Here is a 21,918-nt window from a genome sequence, read left to right as displayed (position 1 = left end):
GACTGGAAAGATGCGATGCTGTGAGGCTTATGAGAGGGCCTGCGAGTTGATGAGAGTTTTCTCTTTGTGATGGCAGGCCCACTCTACTATAGGGGTGGATGCCCTTATATATGTAGTGAGAGGAAAAAGAGTGAGAGGAGGAGGAGTGAGATGACTAAAATCTCTCTCAGCTCAGCTGTACTGTTTTAAGTGCAGAGTGTGTCACCATAGCAACCGTAAAGAGATTTTTTTTTTTTTTAAATCATAGCAGTTTCCCTTCAAGTCTCTCTGATGTGCAGAACTTCACTCAAATGCACACATACAGCATCTCCTTTTCTTTTTTCTTTTTTGTATTAATGCTCAGAAAGCCTGAACGCACTGTCAGTCCGCTTACACGCGTGTTGATGGCATTGATTTGCGGGAAACAGTTGTGATGTATTTGCCTGTTTTTCTAGCTGGAGTGACTAAGAGGCTTTGCGTATGTGTGTGGGCGCGGAGCTGAGCACTCTCACAGATTGCCAGAACTGTCTTTTCTCAGGTTACTTGAGGCTAAGACAGCAATCCGCAGCATCATTCAGCAAACAAGTGTGCGGACACAGATATAACGATTAGAGTTGCATCTCAATTATATCGATTCCCCTGCACTGGCAGCGTGCGGTGGCTGCAAGCTGAAGTTTTGTTTTGTTTTGCATTCACGCATGACCGCTCCAAAATGAGCCATATGTTGCAAAGCAGCCTGTTAACTTTACTGCTTCTTATTGAAAGAAACATGCATTAAATAATTACAAAGCGTTTGAAATCATAATGCTTTTGTCAGTGTTGTTTTGTTTTTTTCCCATAGTCTACTTGAATGAGTATAATTACAAGCTTGTGGTGTGTTTGCTTCAGGCTGGTAACATTACCATAATATTCTCTTTTCAGCTCAATGGCATGGTAATGCTGACCTTTAGATGGAGATGGTCTTTGCAACAAAAGCGCAAGCACACAAAAGCAAAACCTGCGGCTTTGCAACAATATCGGCCGTAGTGTGTTACTGTTCCCCCGAGGCTCCTTTGGCAATATCAAGAACACACTAAAAGCGTCAGACAAGTGTGCGTCTGTTGTCTTTCTGTGCACTAAAAGCATCGTGTGTGGCACATCAAGCCAAAGCTGCCACGTCTGCGCTGAGCTCTGAACCCGTGACCGGGGTCGTGCATGTGCTTTCTGCAACTGCAGCGACCTATATTGAGGCAGCTTTACATAAAAAAGTTCAGCACTCATAAATATACTATTCTGGTTCATTATCCCAGCATACCTGTGCAATTAGGCATGATTTGAGCCGCCTGTTTTTTGTTTGTTTTTTTTAATTTGCTAAGGAGACTGTGGAGAAAGCTTAAATAAAATTTTATCAACCCATAACATTTACAAGCAGTGGAGGCATAGTTGGGGAAAAGGCTCATTAACAAAAGCCCTGTGATATACAGTAAGTGAGTAGAAGGACTCTTAAAGGAAATATAAGTAGAATCATTTAATCCTCCAAATAAAAGAATAAATTATGGAGTTATTATTTTTCTTCTTCTTCTCTAATTTCATTCAAATGTAATGCAGGCCATCATCCTGTGCCAGCACTGTGTGACAAACGCATCAAGTAAGGTATTAAAAATGATTCACCTCAGTTCTCACAGCCTGTTCAAACCTTCAGCTCCTTCAAAACAGAATACAAATAATGTTTACACACAACTCGGAATTATGACTGTAGAGCCCTGTGTGCTATATTATGCTAGAATAACTAATGGAGTAACCCTTGACTTGGTTGTTGCACCACACACACACGCACGGCCACTTTATCTTCTGCAGTCTCATTGTGTTGATTGAATAGTGGTCCTTTCTTCTTTATACCGCTTTCTTCATTTCCACGTCTAATGAGTTGTTTTTGCTAAGGATGTTTTTCGCAGTTCACCAGAGCAGGGGATGATTAGCTCAGATATAATCACTCTATCTCGGATTATATCTATATATATATTTCTGCTTAGTGGCACAATAACCTCACCAGTTCCACTTTGCTACTCTCTCACTCCCTTTTTGCCGTTTCTGTTGTTTCATGCCGTTGCATGTAAGAAGGCTCGCCTGTGGAAACACACTGGGAGTGGCCGTTCCCAGTCATTGAGAACATACGGCTACTAATTTAGAAGAAGGAAACAAGAAAAAAAAAGCTGCATATCAGAAAACTCCTGTACCATCCCTGATTTGTCTTAGAATCACACCATAATTAGAGACCATTTTCTTTCTCATTTAAACCTCTGTAATTCCTAATCCATTGTAATGTGGCCATTACTGGCTCATTTTTTACACTTGCTAAAGTCATTAGTCATTGCTAATTACCATATCGAAAAGAGGAGGCCAGCCAGGGGAATTCTAATGAGAGTTTAGCGCTATAGCAGATTCCCGGGGAACTGTGGGTGGAGATCGCGTAGGAAACGTCAAAGCCAGAGATCTGGTCTGCCGTGTGTAGCTTTTTAAGATGATTTTTTTTCTGACAAGAGAGTTTAACATCTGCTTTCCAAAGGTAAATACTGTACGTGAGGTCACAGCCCAGTCCTCTTCCAACCACTGCAAGCCAAACCTGAGGGACCCCATCACTGTAAGCAAGAAGCTGATTTAGGGAATGCTAAACTTGGGTAGGTGTCGGGTGGTGAGTCCTGGTGGCCGAGGGGGCTTTAAGAAGCTGTGTAATCAGTGTTCCCGCAGACCTGGTGCAGTTCTTGATTGCATGACATGTTTTCTCTCCATCACTATGAAGCTGAAGCAAAACGCTCCAGGAAAGACTTTAGAAAAATACACAAACAGAACGAAAGGCTCATTTGGATTTGATACTGAATTTAACAACACCAATGAGACCTGTTTCCTTTTTCTGCTCCTAAAATACTTATTATATTATTTGGTTACTGTATTTTTTTATTTATTTAAATTTAATATTTAAGGTAATAGTGAGAGAAGCCAAAGAAGGTAAATAGATCTTTAAGGTTAAGAGAGTTTGGTAGGTAAGTGTGCGCTATATTTGCTCGATCACATGTCAGTGGCTGGACACTTTGATTGATCGTTTAATCATTTCAGCACTAACGATGTGCATACACACAAGTATTGTATTTCTGCCTGTGCCGCTGCGGTTGAGCCTGTGCTTCTGCTGCTGCTTCCATTAACATTCATTTTCTTCTCAATACAATAAAAAAAATTAAAGGCGGAGTGAATAATTGATTAATCGTTGCCTTAACATGACTATGAAATTACAGTGCTGCTCGGAAGATTTCCTTTACTGTAATAGGACAGCTTAGTTAATCTTTTACTGAGGCGCCAAGGTTGGCTGCTGTGCAATAATGTATGAGGGGCGGAAAGGAGGCTCAAAGGAAACCAGTTCAAAAGGAAACAAACAGAGACAAACAGGTCTGTGTTTGCCAGTCACTTTGCTCAAATGGGGAGGACTGCTGCAAGAGGCCCAACACACACCCACTCACACTCTCACACACACACACTGAGGTGCACAAACGACCCTCACATCCACGCATGCACACACACAGCCCTTTTCTCTTCGTCCAAATGGTGACCCCTTTGTTCCCTTGCTCAGACACACACACACTCATGCCAGTAAACCATCCCCGGGAAGGCAGCAAATGCACATGTGGGTCATATGTGTGTTGTGTGTGCACGCACTTCTGTGTGTTTTCGTGCATACTTGAATTTGTCAGCATCAATGCCAAGGTGTAGGGTATTGTTGTCTCGGGCCAAACCCCTGTCACCACCCCTCCCCCCACCCCCCAATCGCATCCCTCTCAGCACATGAAGAGACAGGCAGGCGTGCACAGCGGAGATGGAGGGTGAACGGAGAGGAAAGGGAAAAGAGAGGAAGAGAGGAGGCGAGAGAAAGAAAAACGAAAGGAGAAAAAAAAAAGGGCAACTGAGGGGGAAGGATTAGACAGCTGTTTACTGCCATCTCTGGAGGCCAGCAGCAGTCAAAGCTAAGGAGTTTGTCTGCCTCTGGTGGTACTATCCAGTTTACTTTTCATCTTCTATGCCATTTGCCCCCCCCCCCCCCCCCCCCCCACACACACACACACACACACACACACACACACACACATTCCTCCTTCGTTTCACTTGTTTCAGCCTAGAATAACAGACTTAACTTCTTCTTTTCACAATAAAATGTGTGCCGTGTAGTTTGAACGCTAACATAAAGGATTGAAAATAACTTATTTCTACAAGGACTCTGAAATTCTTGAACATTATTTTCATCATTTCTGCTCTTTATCTCTATGTTGTCACGAATAATAGGAGATGGCCAGTTTTATAGTGGATCCCGGCAAAGCATAATCTAGAGCTTTCATTTATTTTAAAGAAAACAGCTGATTGGGAACATATTGGTGGAATATTAGATCTTGAATATATTTGTTAGCGGGCTTATTTGAGATTTGTACTTTCTTGTTTTATCAATTAATTTTTTAGACCGTACTGATCTGCCTTTTTAACCTATACAAATAGGAAATAGTAATACATTGCTCGAGATATAACACCTATTTAGTTAGACTTCTGGGATATTGATCTGGTCAGTTACGTATCAGAGGGGGCTGTTAATCAGTTTAAGCTGCTTTGGCGTTGATGAAATTAACAACAGGTGCACTAGAGGGGCAACAATGAGACAACCCCCAAAACAGGAATGATTTACAGGTGGAGGACACTGACATTTTTCCCCCCTCCTCATCTTTTCTCACTGTTTTTCACTAGTTTTGCATTTAGCTAGTGTCAGTGTCACTACTGAGGTGATACCTGAAGCCCGCAGAGGTAGCATAGTTAGTCACACAATCAATACATGGCATTGCCAGATTCCAGATTTCTTGTGAAAATTCAAAAAGATCTTATAGGAATCATACAGACACTTCAGTAACCATAATGTGATGTATGGATGCTGGCTGGCTGGCTTGCTTCTTGACTAATGTATAAATGACAAAAGGGTTGTTCACTTCTATGAATATCACCTGAAGAACCTTAGCATATTATTGTAGGAGGATTATTTGCAGATGTGCAGAAAGTTATATAACTGTATCTCAATATTTGTGTGTATTGTGTATGTTAAATATATGAGTGTGTTGACATATCTGTAAATCATAAAAATAGGCATCCATCATCGCTTCCATTTTCTCCTGCTTATTTGGTAGCAGCAGTTTGAGCATAAATACCCAGACCTCCCTCTTCCACCTCCATTAGCTCTTCTAGGGTGACACTGAGGCATCCGTAAGCTGTACCTAGATATATCCCAAAATTCCCTCACAGTCGGACATGCCTAAAACAGCTCCATGCAAGCACATCAGCCAGCTGCTTTCAATGTGGAGGAACTGCAGCTCTCTATTTTGAGCCCCTCATGAATGACCACATTCCTCACCTTTTCTCAAAGGATAAGCCCAGATACCCTTCAGAGGAAGCTCATTGCTTTCTTGTATCCATAATTCTTTGGGTCACTACCCACACGCTGTGGCCACAAGTGAGGGTAGGAAAATAGATCAGCCGGTAAATGGACAGCTTTGCCTTCATGCTCAGCTTTCTCCCCATCAGGACAGACCGGGATAGCATCACATCTGCATTGCTGCAGACACTGCAGCAATCTGTCAGTCTTCCACGCCACTCTTCACCTCATGAATGAGACCCTGACATACTTGAACCTCTTCACTTGAAGGCAGCAACCCTGAGCGAGCAATCCGCCCTTTTCTGTCTGAGAACCATTGCCTCAGGTTGAGAGGGGGTTATTCTTGTCCCCAACTCACCTAGGTACAAGTGTGTGTATATATATATATATATATATATATATATATATATATATGTATATATATATATAGAGCCCTGCATCACACAACACACATGCTGCGTGCACAAGATTTCACTGTGCAGTCAAAGTTTAACCTCACCTACACCCATATGATCTTTGAGCAGTGAGCAAGTCAAAACACACACACACCACACACACACAGACAGCCTCCCGACTGATTTTTCAAAGGCTCTGCAACCGTTCTGTGTTTGCTCTCGGCTCGCTCCATGGCTGCTCTTTCATCATCTGCCCGTCATCTGAAAAGCATCTTAAATGATTACGTTTCGGCTTCTCTCCCTGTCTCTTTTTTTCCCCTCCATACTTAATCTTGCCTTCATGTTCATGCTCCATTTGAGTCGTGGGTACAAAGGTGAATCACGAAAGCCTTTTATTTTTTGTTTCAGATTTGTGTCATTTTCACTGCAGAAGCTCTGCCACCCTGTGCCTCAGTGATTTTTTGGGAGGGGGTCTGATATGTAATGCAACATGATTTTTGCTGCTGCTGTTCAAACTGGGTTCTCTTGAGGTGAAGAGATACAAGGAAACGAACTGCACAGTGCAGGCATTTGAATTTGGCTTTTTTTTTTTATTGGAAGTGCAATTAGAGCAGTGGCTAAGTGTTCTTGTCTGCCTCTTAATCCCCGACAATTAATGTGTATGGCATAAACCATATTGGCGACTTTCTTAAAGTGAGATTAATTTGGCAGGGAGAAAGCTGAGTGGGCCTTTGTGGAGCTGGTTATCTTTCCTTAGCAGACCGGGGTATGATCTCCAAGCCTAGTGAAAAGAGGAATGATACAGTGAGTGTGATGTAATGTGGATCATTTGAATGGTGCGAACATCACCGGGTTCTTTTAGATAGCTCTTCTTGATTGCGTGCAGAATTTTCCATAAAGAGAAAGATGGATGCCACCTATTTATTTCTCCCCCACCTTAATGCAGAATTGGCTCTGTCTGTGAAAGATATGTGTGAACAGCATCTTTGCATACCTATTTTTGACAGACTAACAACATTCTGTCCTTCTCTTTTTAGCTCTCTGTCAGGCCGCATTGTTGGAGGCGTCTGGTGGTTCTTCACTCTCATCATCATCTCATCCTATACTGCGAATCTGGCTGCTTTCCTGACTGTGGAGAGGATGGTGTCTCCTATAGAGAGTGCCGAGGATCTGGCCAAGCAGACAGAGATTGCATATGGAACGCTGGATGCTGGCTCCACCAAAGAATTCTTCAGGGTGAGGAACAAAACCTGGCACACCCGGGGTTTAAACATTTTCATTGTGAGCTAGCGGCATTTGGGAAGTATAAGTTATTTTAAAGTGTTATAAGAGGACAGTAAATGTAGAATCACAAAAACACAGCTGTGGACTCTGCCAGCAATCTAACGGTGAGTAACTACTGACGAAGCAACACAGTATCACGGCAAAACGTGTAACAGACACGCCGGTCCACTGTGTCCATTTCACGCTTTGCCTCTCTAAAACGTGAAATGTACACGCTTACCAGCAGGGGGGATAATATATTTAAAGGCACAAAGTCGGTAGTGACTTCCTGGACATTCCAGGGTCCTTAATCACCAGAAACCATTAAGCTAGGCAGCTAATGTGTACATACATGTAAATGTGTTACTAATGTCTGTTTAAACGCTTTCCTGTGAATTATTTTCACTCCCTGTGCTGGTAGTGCAGCAACGTCTGCGTGTGTGTCCATTTCATGTTTTGGAGAGGCAAAATGTGAAATGGACACGGTGGACCTGCGTCTGTTACACATTCTGCAGTGATATTGGGTTGGATGAAAAGAGCATAAATAGTTAAATTGGGAGTAAAGTCCTGACATTTTTAAGGATTTTAACATTTACCTTTAACACTCTAAAGATAGATAATAAAGTATTTATATACTGACAGTCCCTTTCCCTGTACTTCTATCCCTTTTCTTATTAACATTTCTGGCTGTCAGAGGTCTAAGATCGCCGTGTTTGAGAAGATGTGGTCTTACATGAAGGCAGCCGACCCGTCTGTGTTTGTCAAAACGACAGACGAGGGTGTCATGAGAGTCAGGAAGTCCAAGGGCAAATATGCCTACCTGCTGGAGTCCACTATGAATGAGTACATAGAGCAGAGGAAACCCTGTGACACTATGAAGGTGGGAGGCAACCTGGACTCCAAAGGTTATGGAATTGCCACACCAAAGGGCTCCCATCTCAGGTAAACCTTTGCCACTGCAGTGGTTGGATAAAAGCCTTCATGTGCTTTTATTGGTGCCTGTGCATGAGCGTTACCCCTCACCTGTTTATTTGGAGGTCTGCATTTGCTCATTTATGAACATATTTATGTGCTTAGGTTGATTTTTTTTTGGTGCCATTTCATGCATTCTGAATGCTTTGTGCACGCACTACCAGATTAATTTATAAGTATAAATGCTCTGATCAGATATAGAAGGCATCTCATTATTGTCACGGTCATCCTCCAACTGTTTGCACATATTGCACTGGCATTTATAGCTCGATCCCTCCCATTTTCAATTCTGATCATCTTTATTTGTGTCTGCACATCTACGTACGCAGCTAGATTATTCCCAGCTGACTTGTGAGCACTAGCAGAAGTATAAAGCAGGACGATGAGATCTCTTATCCTCTTTAAGTAGCACTTTGCTTCCTTGATGCCTTCCAATTATATTTCAAACTCTCTTTATATTCTTCAAATCATCCCCCTTAAACACAAACACACACGCAAAAAATAGAAACGTGCCAATCATAAAAATCCGAGCCCCTAAAGCAATTTTACAACTTAAAGAATCCCGTATAGCTGCTTTACCACTTAAGCCAGAGCTCACACCTTGAATGTGAAGTCAGCAGAGTGGAATTTGTATTTTGCGACATTTAATGTGATAATTGACATAATGAAGGATAATTCATCCCGGATTTACTCCTGCCATCGATGTCCAAGAGCAACAGCTGTCATTTCACATTACATTAACACCTTAACCAACTTCCCATTTAAATTTCTCCCGCAACTACAGAGAGAGTGCAGAAGCTGGTGGCATCTGAAGCTTTTAATCTATTTCTAATAGGCCTCATTCATTTTAATGAAAGGAGCCATATGGGAAGATTTTATTCAAACTCGCTGCGGATTCATATGGGTTTCCTCCTTGGTTGACAGCCAGAGGTCAGAATGCTGAGTAGAACTGCTTCTAAAGCCTCGATCAGAAGCTCCTTTTTAAAATTTAATACAAATTAGATTCCGCAAATGAAGTTTAATGCTGCATGAACGATAAGACAAGAGGTTGATATAAATCTGCTTCAGAGTCATGTAGTCGGGATTGGCCCAGACCACAACATAGCAGTGGGACAGAGTGGTGAACAGCTAAGGGTGGCCCCCGTTTGATCTCGCTCTCTTTGTGTTAATTATTTACTTAGCGATGTACCTTATTCCCAAGTTGTCATTGTGGTCACAGATGTCTGATATGGAGTTCCATTAACAGATAACAAACATTTGCGATTGCATGAGTGGTATTAAAGCATGGCAAGTAGAATGACCCACGGATTTTTTTGGTTTTAAGGAGGAAATGTATTCAGCTCATCCGGAATGGGACATGAATGAGTTACCCATGAATTTAAAGAGCTGAGTCCAATCGCACCTGCAATGCATTGATAATGAATCAGTTTGCACGGACGACTGGATATTAGAGAAGCAATAATCTGACTCTTTTTTTCTCATCGTGTTTAAATTTCATAGAGTATCTGTGCAGAACTACAGAACTGATACCCGTTCCAATAGAAGTTCCTAATTAGACATTTATATACTGTCATTCTTTTTAGATTTTTGCACAAGTAGAGATTTCTTTTCTACACAGTAAATGAGACTAATAGCGCTGATAGCGCTAATATTGCATTGCAGGCCTGATTGAAAACAGAACTTTTGAGGAAAAAAAACCTAAAATAACTCTTCATTTTGCAGGAATGTCTTCAGAGATCACTTTCTTGTCAATTGCTCTGACGTTCTGTGTAAATTCTGATCTTCATTTCTGACATATACAATCTTCAGGGTCTGCACCATCCCGCTAACATTCAGTAACCTCCCTGACATCTGCTCACGCTGAACCAACCAAACCATGACTCTCCACAACATCCATGTCCACTTTAATTCTTCTCGTGACTTCTTTCTTTTTTCTCTGAGTCTGCCAGGCTAAGAAAGAATTTAGAGGTTTTACCAGCTCCAAAAAAACTGTCTTCCCTACAGCTGTGTGATGTCCTCCAGGTTGGGGGTAGAGACTCTTCTGTGTTCAGTGATGAGAAAGGCAGGATGCCGACAAACTAAATTGTTCCTGTGCAGAAGAATTGGTGCTGATTTGAGCAAAAAAAAAAAGGCAATCACGTAAAGGCTGTAATCTTTACTTTTATATGCAAATTCTGATTGCAGATTCTGGCATTCTTGTGATTTGTGGATGGATAGTCTTTGTCCTCAACCTTGCAGCTTTAGGAAATACACAGTGACCAGAGAGAGACAGAGCTACCCATGGGGAGGTGCTTTGGGTGATGTGTCTGCAGTTGGTCAGGCAACATCTTTTTCAGCCAGTTAGAGAAATAAAGCTATCGTGAAAGTGATCGTAGCAGTTAAAACCGTCGAAGCTTCTGCTGGAATTTGTTTCTGCTGTTATTTATAAATTAATCAGTATCAGCTTCTATTCACAAGAATGCTGTTATGGCTTGAATATTGATAGGTTAGTTGCCATAGCAATTTGTATGCTGGTGCAGCTGAAAGGAAATTACCATCTGTAGTCAGACTTCCGCATCCAAAAGCATCTCCATTTATAGTGTTTGCTCTGCCTCTCTCTGAGGCAAGCCCCTCCTTGGTAAAACCCACTGTATTGGCACTCAGTGTTTAAGCCCCATTGCAGGTATGTGACTAACACGTGCATCCTAAAGCCAGCGCTCCTGCTTAACACCAGTAGCCAAACGCAGGAGTGCTTCCAATTCTAAGTCAGCATTTCATTATCACCACCACCACCACCATGCGACCAATCTCTTTATATCTGTCCCATAGAGTGTCTCCTAATGGTTATCGTTTTATATTATTTTCAAGAAACCCAGTAAACCTGGCAGTGTTAAAACTGAACGAGCAGGGCCTCTTGGACAAATTGAAAAACAAGTGGTGGTACGACAAGGGAGAGTGCGGCAGCGGGGGCGGGGACTCCAAGGTCAGAGCCAGTTTGATAAACCCTGCGGGTAAACCCACCACCACTGAGAGTGGGAGGTGGGGTGGGAAGTGGGGGAAGGGGAACAGAGGGGTAACTGGCAGGCCTGCGCTGCACCACCACTCCAGCAACACTTAATCTCTCTGTGTGGTGTGGGGAAGAGCAAAGGGAAAGGACTGAGGGGGGTGATTGCTTGGTCGGCAGGGGATGAATTTGAAATGCATAGAGAGGGGAATTTTTGCATCATGTCTCCCTGCTCAAACAAAATAGCACTGATTTAAAATTGATCAGTGCTAATTAAAACGGCAAAGTTCTTTGTGTTGTGGCTCCCACGCATCCATTCTGGGACTATAAGTTTAGCTGTACAACATGGTTGATTTCGAATAGGAAAAGATCAAATTAAGAAAGCCTTGTGGCATAAGTGAGTGCAAGCAGTATGCCGGTTACCCCAAGTGATATAGTAATACACATCTACTGCCTTAGGGAGCAAACTAACCGAGCTAGATGGAGTATTAATTCATATCACTTTGATTGATGTTTCTAATGATGTTTCTGCAATATATTTGTGTGCACGTGGGTGTGGTTTGTGTGACATTTTTCTTTTGTTTTGTTTTTTTGACAACAAGCAAATCCAGGCATGTGTATCTATTTGCTGCTCTTTATGTCTCTGAATTAATAACATAAAATAACATGGTATAATATGTTATTTATGTTATTCCCTTATGGTTGGAAGAATCCCAGTAAACCTAGCGGTGTTGAAGCTCAATGAGCAAGCCGTCTTAGACAAACTGAAAAACAAATGGTGGTACGATAAAGGGGAGTGTGGCAGCAAGGACTCCGGAAGAAAGGTTAGTCTCCAACCCGAACCTGGCACCTCACAGCACCTCGCAGCACAACCCTCCTTTAATACTAGACCAGCCCAAAGTGTGCTGCACTTAGCAGCACTCCCCATGTGGCTCTGGCAGCTCTACTGTATTGGCCCAAATATAAGATGATGATTAAGGATAACTCTCACCTGTTTATGGTTGAAAAATGCATTAAAATAGACAAACAAAATTTTCTTATCAATGTTTTTCCATGTATCATTACCTTTAAAGAAGAATATAATAAATGTCAGTTCAGCCTGAAAAAATTGTTATTGCAATCTCTCTACAGAAACAAAATATTTGGATTTAATTACCTTAATTTTGAATTAATAGGAAACCAATAAAAATGCACAAATCAAAGTGAATGAAAGCCACTTTTTCTAAAGTTTATCTACTTCAGCTTTCACTCTGGAGAATGAATTCTAAACACTTTGCTACTATGTAAGTACACAGCGAAGAGATTGTTACATCTGTCCATCCATTCATTTTCTTCCAGCTAAACTGTTACATTTGTAGTTTAATAATATCTAACAATGTCTTTATGGGCTGTCCGTGATCAAAAGTGGCACCACTTGACCGCCTGTCCAATCCACTTCTACTGTAACATTAACATTAACCTTTGCCAGCAAAGAAAGATTGTACTATTTAAACTAAGCCTGTGCACATATATGAATGGCAAGGAAATGGCATGGTAATTTTAATGTCACAAAAGGGTCATAAAGTCTGCAGTGTGAGTCATTAGCATCGGTTCACAGCATTATCTATTAGACTTTTGTTCCACTTGCTCCACAAAAACATGACGTAAATGTTAATGTAAAGGTGTATCCAGGACAACAAGATGACTTCATTTTATGTGCATTAACTGATCAGATCTTTTTTAGACCATATGAAAATTCATTAGCTACACTATACAGACAAAAGTACTGGGCCACCATGAGCTGGAAACCCATACCATGAAGCTCCTGGCACACAGCGTTTGTGCTGATGTTAATGCTGCAGTTAAATAACTGCAGCATTACAGTTACATTACAGTTATGGATCTAGGAGGGATAAGATTTCATGAATGGACTTAGCCATGCAGTACCACACTGCATGGCTAGGTACTTGATTTTATACACCTGTTGCAAAGGTACTGAGAACAGGTGATTTCAAAGATTAAGAGGTGTGGCCCAATACTTTTGCAAATATTTTATGAATTCCTGTTTGGACTAGTTTTACAACAGTCATCAATTTATGATAATTATACTGACAGCTCCCCAGACTGCCATCAGAGACCACCTTGTGGTCTTGCTACTAAGTTTACTGGATTGATCAAAAGTTTTGTTTATTGCATAAAACACATTTGATTACCAAGGGAGAAATGAGCTTATTTTTGTTTGTTTCAAAATGTACATATTTTCACTTTGAAACAGGCCGGCTGGGGTGTTGATCAATACTAGTAGATATATGCCGAGGGATAATTTCAATCTCGCTTTCTCAGCAACACCAAAGCAAATGAACTCAATGCAGCTTACTGTGCAAGTGCATCGACAGTTCCATTATTCAAAGAAAAAAAAATCTGCTGTTTTGATTACGAAAAGTAAATCTTCAAATGTGAAATGACACCCCCCCCACCCCACCACCACCACCACTTTGAAAAATGTACTTACCAGAAATACTGTCTTATAATTGGGCCAGTACTCTGGTGGTACTCTGCTGTTTATTTCTTCCTTCTGATGAGATTGTGTTGTCAGAGATTTATTGTTCGTTCCCAGTGTGTAAATAAACAATGTGTGGTGGATTAGCAAGGACTGTTAAAATTAATTGTTAAACATTTGGATCTGGGTAGAAGGAATCCTTATAAAACGGTTTGTCCAATCCTGCAAACAAATGTACACACACAAAGTGTTAGGATAACATTATATTTGTGCAGTAGATCAAATATGAATTACTCAAGCAGGCTTTTTGAACATAAATCTTTTTTGTCGAAAGGAATGAGAAACACAAAAGGGCATGAAGTGAGAAAGATGAAACATGAGCTATTGGCCCTTGCCTTTATATATTAGCCTTTATAATAATCCTGGCATAACGCTTTTAATTTAAGGTATGCATATATGGATGCCATGTCAATTCATATTAACCCGGAGTTGTATCAAGTCTGCCCACTGCTCTTGCATGCATTAGAATTTTGTTATCTACTGTAAAAAAAAAAGCTTTAGCGCATTACTTCAGATACCTCTTTATGTACCTCTATGTGGCCCACTGAACTCTCCCATTGCTTGTACCGACAGTTCTATTGGTAGTTTATGCAGAAGTGTCAAACTATGTGCCATGAAGAGCTCAGTCTACAAGGAGCATGTTACAAACAAAATCACAGTAGTTGCAAGGAGTTACATTTGAGGTTAGGCTTTCTGTAGAGTTCAGAGTGGAGCTGAAGCCTATCCCAGCCATAAACTGTATATAAACAATAGTGTGTTCAAGAAAAGTAAAGTAATTGCAGAAAAGCCATAAACCTGCATTCCCCCCAGCAGGAGACGTCTCCTCTGGTTGAAAACAGACCTTAGTAAAAACTGTTCTGATGGAATTATAGGTTCAGTCGATAGTTTGAAGTCATATTAAATACACCATTGTGATCCATTCGTTTTCTTAGATGCTTATATGCTAGTCATCGTCCAGGTGAATGATCAATCAGGGTATGCTACCTTTTTGTTGCAAGCCTATGTTCATCCAGTTCCTCTGTCAAATCCCCACCTCACTTGTACATTTGGTTTCAAAGACATAGCAAAAGTGGCAAACTTAAAGAGTCACAGTGGGACTTTGCTAAGCACTGGGTGCATTCATAGTGACATACAATTTTTATATCCAGTTTGACATTGGGTCAGGGACAGGGTTAAGATTCAACAGGTTGCTGGTGTCTCACAGACAGAGACTGCAATTACTCTAACAACAAGGCACCCTGAAAACCCCCCACACACAATCAAACCCAGATGTGAGATGACAGCCACTGAACCACCTTGCCACCATACATATAACAGACTAATTAAAAGCCTTTATTGTAATATATGCACATATGTACTTAAATTAAGTGATCGAGTTTTTTTGCTTGATCGAATTCAGTGATTAGTTTGATGCTGCTCTCAGATCTGTATGCTAACAATGTAGCAAGAGCTAACAGCAGTTAAGCTAGCACTCTCTTTCCAAAGATAACAATCCTAGTAGCACCCAGAGGGATTTCAAACTAACCACATCATACTTTATTTGTTTTCTGTGGCCACAAAATAACCTGGAATGGTCCAGTGTTAATTATTTAGCATTATCTCTATACAGCATACTTGTAGTACTTATTCAGCTTTTTATTTCACTACACTGTAATCGTCTTCTTGAAAAACTCAGACTAACTACCCTCTGCGAGCATATTTATACTGTAGAGTGGTAAAACACTTTAGCTAGTCATTAGGGTTTGTTTTTTTTTTTTTGGGGGGGGGGGGGGGGGGGGGTATGTATGTATGTATTACTGTAAGTGAGTAAGTGGTAAAATTTTCTTCCAGTTTTAATATAACAAAACTAATAAATTGGAAGACTTTCAAATTCAGCTGACTGAACACAAATTCAAGATTTAGTCTAGTGTGTTTGGGGAATAAAACAGCAGATTCAGTCCTCCGTAGCACATAGTTTGGCACACGTCACCTGTTATAGAGTATATCTACATATTTGGACAGACTTTAAACTCAGTTTTGCACTTTGGTTTAAAGTCAGTTTATCTGAGCAAACAAATTGATGCCTCAGTTTTATTTAGTTGCTAAAAACCACTCAACTTTCCATGTGTCTATTTGAGTGATAAAAAACATTCCCCACATAATTTCATGAAAAAGAATATTTAATATACAGAAAATATCAGTTTGGTAGGTTCACTAATTCAAGCCTTAATAATTAATGTCCTCTGTATATCATCAGCAGACACAGATGTAACGTTAGGGGCACTTGCAGCAGAGATAAACAAACCATAATATGAAATAATGTCAAACTAAAAACTTGTTTGTGCTGTTGTCACATGAATGCATGTGTTATGGGGCGTGTTTGTGTGTTTATCTATACCCATTTCCTCACAACAAAAAGTTATCATTTAAAAAGAAAACTGTAATTTGTATGTTTTTGACTTCACATTGTGTAAAATGTAAGTCAGTGTTAAATGCTATCTGGGGCCTGCCACACAAAGCGAGTCGCACATAGTCATGCACGCACTATCTTTATTCTGATTGAAAATTTGGGGTCAGATGCTGGAACATGACTTAATACGGTCTGGTGTTTACGCGAGGATGCACGTGCACTTAATCAGAGCGGAGTGACATGCAGAAGAAATGAAAATGTCACACATGCCTCAGTGGCTATCTTATTGTAGCACACGATTGATCAGCTACCCGCTGCGTCCCCACTCTTGGTTCTCGTGCATTTACGTCATAACAGAGAACGTGTGCAGGAAAAGAAAACGAGAAAGTGAACATTACGTGATGAAATTCTTCTTTCTGAGTGGTTTGTGAAGAGGTGTAATCAGTTCCACCTGCTTATTCTAAGCTTTTTCTTTATTCGGATTTTTCCTTAATAGAATCAGAATATTAGCCTCCATATAAAGAAAGCCTCTAATATGGTTAACATTAGTTAAAAGTTAAATTCAGTCCAGTAAACAGTGGATAAACAGCAAAGTTTTGTTACAGAGCACATGCAAGAGGTGGGATTTCACGCAAACAGCCACTTACAATTTAATAAAAGTGTGAAATTTGACTTGACGTTCGCACAAAGTGGCAGGAAGTGAATTAGAGATACACGGCACTTGAAGGCAGGTAGAGTATGAAATACTATAAAAAGAATATACACTTGTGTAGGGTTATTAAACAGGGTTCAATATCATTGCTGACATTTTTATGTGCTATGTAAGTCTGTTTTGGGAAATAATAATTTTGCCTTCCTCTCTCATGAAGACAACAATAAATCCCAACTTAGTCTAAGACAGAGCATAATCTCAAAGTGTTTTATTATGATGTCTCTGTAAAGTTTGATTTCTTTTTTTTAACTTAAGGCTTTTTTCAGTTTGTCTGCTGTATATGATAGTGTCATCAGATGTTACAGTTTAGCCTCAAATGTTCTGTTCCTGTAGCGACAGAATAAGTAAGTTATGTAAATCTAAGCAGTCACTAAAAGCTCATCATTGTAGTTAACTTGCAACGGCAGATTTTGTTTGTGGCTTTTGGAAGTACTGGCTTTGAGAGAAGACTAGCTGCACTACAAATTATTCATGATATCCTTTTTATAGGGACAGGTGATAAAATGAGCCAAATGTTGAGGGAGCGTTCCTAAGCCCGATTCATGCTTAAGGATGTTTTGATGAATCATAGGAGCCTGCAGTGGGCATCAGTCTGTGCCAACATAAATTCACTCGGGCCTTTTGACTGGAACACCATTCTCTAACTTTGACTCATCGTACCTTCAAACTGCCTTTTGAGTCCTACCTTCGCATGCCGAACATTTTTTTTTTTTGTAGTACCTCCCGTTTGTAAGGGCTTCTGTTTTGTAACCGCGCACACAAAGATCTTTCAAATATTTATGAGTTAACTTTCTCAGAAAAGCAAAGTCACTGAACCAGTTTCACAGAATAACTCTGTGCCCTTTGCACTTATCGTTTTAACACTTGCAGTATTTACTGCTGCTGCTTGTATCATATAAGAAGGTCCCCCCTCCCCTCTTAGGTCTCCTCCCCAAGTTCACCAAGATAAGAAAGCCAAAGTTAGATCCAAAGTTAAAAACTGCTTTGTGAGCCAGGCCTCTGAAATATATTGTTATCCCTGCTATTTTCTTGTTGTGTGGTTATGTGTGTCTTAGCTTGTCGACTTTTATGTTAACTTGTCTTCATGTGCCTTAATAGTTGAGGCGTTTTCTTTACAATGTGGGTTTCTACTGGTTTGGATTAGTGTGGGTTAAACAGTACTGTGCAAAAAAATCTCGAGCCACCCTCATTTCTTAACATTTTATTTCCAAGAAACAAGATTATTGTTCAGACTTCCTGGCCAATGGTTCTTCAGGCTTTTTTGTTCCTTTCTTTCACTCATTTTCAATCTATTCCTAGTTCCTGAAGCTGCTGAACAGTGATCTATGAATGATTCAAGCATAAAAAGACACCAAAGTCCAGGGTTGAACCAATGTTTTGTCTACATATAACGGTCAGCTTATCAAAGAACTACTTTAGCCAAAACACATAATTTGTTTCCAATTCTTTACCTGAATCTACAAAAAATGTCAAATATAACACAGTTTGACAGGCAAAATTTTTTAAAAGTGATTCTCAAAACCTTGGAATATCTCGACATGCAGAAAAGAAAAGTAGATTATATTCCACTGTGCAATGTCATCTTTTTTTTTCTTTTAGCATGATAATGATACCAAACACACTGCAAATGTAATATATATAGTATTTCAACGTGTGGTTCCACAAGTTTCAATAAATTATTGCACAATTTGTTCAGTTTTACTAAGAATATTGTAAAGAAGTCAGCGGTGGCTCAATATTTTTGTCTATAGTTGTCATTTTGCTGTACATGTACTCCATTTGAGTCGTTTCACTTATGATTTCTGTCTGTGAAACTAGTTTATAGCTAAATTTGTCTGTGCGTGTGTGAGAGAGCGAGAGAGAGAGAAAGAGTCCAATTATATGTCATATACTGCTGCCGCTATTGCCTCCTCACGACTTCTCTCCGCCCTCCTTCCCCCAGGACAAGACCAGCGCTCTGAGCCTCAGCAATGTGGCGGGAGTCTTCTACATCCTGATTGGAGGCCTGGGCCTGGCCATGCTGGTGGCACTGGTGGAGTTCTGCTACAAGTCCAGGACCGAGTCGCGCCGAATGAAGGTGTCCACCGCGCGAGCTGCTGCTGCCTCAGCCGCTCAGGCCTTTCACTGCTCAGCCTTAGACAGTGGTGCTAGCGCCCCCTACACAGAGCTGCAGAGCTACGGCCTGTACGCCAACAACACTGTTAAGATATAAGGGCAGAGCACAGCCACGGGGTAGGAAACGCTGTGATCAAGCCATGATGATGATGATGATGATGATGATGACATCTGCCTCCACACCCCCTCCCCGCCCATCTAACCGTGATCACAGTAGGGCCTCCCACGGCTTCCAGTGCAAACGCTCTCCTGTACTTCTCTCTACCTCTGCCGCTCCCTCGCTCAGTCTTTATGTCACTGATCTCCTGCAGTGTTGTTCAATCACTTGATTCCAAAATTGCCCTTATGCCTGTTTCGTCACGTTCGAGAAGTAAGTTTTCAGAGCAGTTGCTTAGAGTTTCATGTGTTAATGTGGCAGGATTGTTAGCATGTAGCATTTTTTTAATGTAGTTAGTTTTTGCCTTTGAATTTACATGTAGATGGATTATTTGTCACTATATGTTGTTCTCTAACTAATATTTCCTTCTTGACTGTGTGGTTAAGTACACATGTTGCTTTTCGATGTCACACTGCACAATGTTCCTCACAGGCCTTTTGTTAAAACCCATTACTTAACCCATTACAATAATCTACCACAGCACAGGTATAAAGGCAATTTGAATCACAGTGGTACATCTATCTACTTCTGTCCCTCTGAGCAATTCTCTGCCCTACTCCTTCTTCTCTTTTTGCTGACTGTCTCGCTAACGCAGGCCCCATTGTGGTGAACATCGTTTATATGTATACCATAAGGCAGACGTCATGCGGCTCGCATGTCTTCCATCACTGCTTTGACCTCGAAAAGTCTTAACTCAAACTGCTGTTATGTTCACAGATCTAAAATGTAGAACTTGTTGCTTTATACTTTACTGGTAGATGTGAGGTTTGGTCTTCAGCAGCTGTTAGTTATCAGCTTCGTGGATCAATTTACAACAAACAGCCTCTGATTTATTCTTCCAGCTTCAAAGCCCCCCCAGGGGGGCGCACTGATATCGTTTTCATGTAAACAAAAAAAAAGGCAGGCTGAATGCGAGGAGTGATCGTCTACATGAAATCTCTTATGTTTTAATCAGCCCACAAAGGGGCCACCTGATCAGTATGCTGAAGAGAATGGTGAGGAGCCTATTAGTCCAGCGGTGCCTTTATGCTGTTTGACTTGAAAGAAACAACAACACCGTTCCAATTAGAGGCCGGTATAATTCTCCAATCCCCGTGCAGCACTTACTGGTTGCTCCAGATCGCACTGGCTTTGCCCGATTTAATCAGCTATAGAATGCGGACAGATAGCGAAGTGGCACGCATGGGCACGTGCACGCACACACACAAGCATCACACATCATTAAGTCAGCATTCGAGCCCAGTGGCTTTTATTGCGCTAGACTGGAGAATGAAGCTAGTAAACCAATGAGTGAAGCCTCAGCTCCCTTCTCTCTGCCCTCCCTTCACTCGGCTCCTCCTGCTACAAATTGGTACATTTGATGCACAATGTCTGGTACCCCAATTTTAACACTGGCAAATATAACTGATAAGGAATGTTTAACAGTTTACTTGCTCCAGATTTTTTGGGTGTGCCTAACATTCAAAAAGGAACATAGGTACATGCAGCAGACTCTTTTGTGCGTGTATTAACGTAAAAAAAAAAAGACTTCTCTGCAGACATTATCTGTGTGCTGCTAGCTCAAACTGTTGCATTCACCGTTTTGATTACAAGATATCGCATGTGTGCACAAATACACCAAAATCTGATCTGTGGGCTAATTGCGATGTTTTTGCTTCCAACAGCAATCCATCAACGACGCCATGCACTGCTCCACCCTGACCAGGATGAGTGGCAACGGGAGCGGCGGAGAGAACGGACGAATCCTCACCCACGACTTCCCCAAGACCGTTCAGACACTGCCCTGCATGAGCCACACCGCCAGCATGGGACTGGGTGCCTCCGGCATGTGATCATCATATTACTGTGCTGGCGGCGAGGGGATAGGCAGGGTGGGGCAGAAGAAGAAGAGCACAGGACTCTAATAACCTCAAAAAAAACATAACAAAACCCATGGCTGTCCGGTTTGACCCATCTATTCTCCCGGCTTTCCCAACTTGAACAAAAACTTACTGCCAAAACGGACTCTTAAAAACCGCTCCTCGCAAATGATGAACAGAGAATCGCAACTTTTTTTTCTTTTTTTTAGTAAGTGGGTGTTTGAAAAATAGATATCGAAAAAAAGAAGGGAAACGTGCTGCAATAAAGAAGTCGTCAACTGGGCGTGTTTTTGGACTTTTTTTTTTTTTACCGTGTTCATTTATGTGGAAAAAAAAAAGAGTTTTATTCTTCAGTGTGACGCCTGCGCTGTGCCATTTCGATGGAGCTGTTGACGTTAGTCTGCTTGTGCAATATCTTCACCTCCACTGCTGACCTTGTACTACCTAGATGCTTTCCGATGGCTGATGGATCATGTCTTTGCACAGATGTGGCAGAGGAGGACAAACACTTGTGACTGCTACGATGATATGATGTTGTTTTCGGGATGTCCCCACCTTCCTTCACTTTTACATTTATACTCCATTTTTGAAGGACTAAGTGCTCAGAGTAGCATAGCCAATTTTTGTGAGATAGTGGTTTACGCTAGATTGATAGCGCAGATTAGTTCGTCTCACGTATTTTTGATTTGACTTGTGTTTCGATGACGGTTAATGATGTTCAAATCAGAAGTTGTCCAGGCTACGACAAACAAGCATTGCTGCTAGACGTCATTGAGCACATCATGCCTTGTCTTAGTGCCACATGACCATTCAAATGCGGAACATTGTACACAGATTGAGTTTGAGTACTTACATCGATCATCAAAGCAGTCATTGGGCACATTCATAAATGCTCACCTCAACCTACGTGAAAAAGAGAATGGAGATGACACAATGACACATTATCCTGTATGTACAATACTGAGTGACCTTAAACTGTATTCTGCTGTTGTGACATTTATAGCATAATCACTGATACACTGGACAGTCTTTTTGAAGACAAATTTAGAGTTTATCTACAGTTGTTGCAGCATTGATATGTTTTGTTCAGTACTGAGTGAAAAAGCCAGAAAGCCGGCTTC

The 21,918-nt window shown here is 41.1% G+C and overlaps 1 protein-coding gene across 6 annotated transcripts in view; it reads left to right on the top strand.

The window, feature by feature from the left end:
- The window catches only part of gria1a (glutamate receptor, ionotropic, AMPA 1a), a 74,773-nt gene extending 53,985 nt beyond the window's left edge, over positions 1-20,788 (top strand). For 2 of the 6 annotated variants that reach the window (XM_082504310.1, XM_082504312.1), the window contains 5 exons: positions 6,846-7,044; positions 7,766-8,013; positions 10,891-11,005; positions 18,609-18,743; positions 20,603-20,788. In XM_082504310.1, coding sequence (XP_082360436.1) covers positions 6,846-7,044; positions 7,766-8,013; positions 10,891-11,005; positions 18,609-18,743; positions 20,603-20,770 — 865 coding nt within the window. In that variant the 3' untranslated portion in view covers positions 20,771-20,788. Of the gene's footprint in view, positions 1-6,845; positions 7,045-7,765; positions 8,014-10,890; positions 11,006-18,608; positions 19,152-20,602 lie in introns of those variants that run through there. The other 4 variants (XR_014271107.1, XR_014271108.1, XM_082504311.1 and 1 more) reach the window with 4 other exon arrangements.
- The last annotated feature ends 1,130 nt before the right edge of the window (positions 20,789-21,918 follow it).

This window comes from Aulonocara stuartgranti (genome assembly GCF_965226115.1).
Source record: "Aulonocara stuartgranti genome assembly, chromosome: 2".
Lineage (NCBI taxonomy): Eukaryota > Metazoa > Chordata > Actinopteri > Cichliformes > Cichlidae > Aulonocara > Aulonocara stuartgranti.
The sequence above is the reverse complement of the archived record's forward strand: the minus strand, read 5'-3'. Positions and strand labels throughout refer to the sequence as shown.